We start from the raw sequence: 615 nt of genomic DNA, 5'->3' as shown, positions 1-615 counted from the left end.
ATTAAAAATCAAAATAAATTGTGAAAAAAAGAATTAAAAAAAAACTATTATAATCTTTTACTATAGAGTCCAAAAATTGTTTCTGCCCGGCCGGTCTCACATGCACGTTGCGTAACTTGCGTTACAAATCTTCCAGAATCAGTTAAAGCTCCAACCGTATTTTCTCATTTGGAAGTTATACCCATAATGGCATCTGGTTTAGCTTAATCGCTTAAGTTAATCATCGTCAAAATCATCAATTGAAATGTCAATTATTGCCATCAGGATCATCTTTTCAACCAAACCAAGACTTACACAAAATATACATCATGGTATATACTGGGTTTCTGTATACGAACCAGTCTAAAGTCGGTTTAGTTATCCAGTCTTCAAGACACTTCTCTAGTCATTAGCACCGTTCGACTCTCTACTCTTACATAACTCTTTAAGGATCAAATCTAAGTTCTTCCAAGACGAACCAGTCCCTTTGACCAAAGCTGCTTTTGCCATTTTTGAGTATTCTTTCACATTCTTTCTTGTAATTTTTCCCGTTTCTCCTTCCATTAGTTCTTTAATCTGTGAAATAAAATAAAAACACTTACTAACTCTACTTAAAAAAAAAAAAAAAAAAAAAAA

The 615-nt window shown here is 32.5% G+C and overlaps 1 protein-coding gene across 1 annotated transcript in view; it reads right to left on the bottom strand.

Annotated features, from left to right (window-relative positions):
- Positions 233-615, bottom strand: part of LOC109124889 (UDP-glycosyltransferase 90A1-like) — a 2,865-nt gene continuing 2,482 nt past the window's right edge. Inside the window, exon 3 of the mRNA XM_010490985.2 lies at positions 233-555. Coding sequence (XP_010489287.1) covers positions 382-555 — 174 coding nt within the window. The 3' untranslated portion in view covers positions 233-381. The remainder of the gene's footprint in view (positions 556-615) is intronic.

The sequence above is a fragment of the Camelina sativa genome, chromosome 19, assembly GCF_000633955.1.
Source record: "Camelina sativa cultivar DH55 chromosome 19, Cs, whole genome shotgun sequence".
NCBI lineage: Eukaryota > Viridiplantae > Streptophyta > Magnoliopsida > Brassicales > Brassicaceae > Camelina > Camelina sativa.
This window is presented reverse-complemented; position numbering and strand designations above follow the sequence as displayed.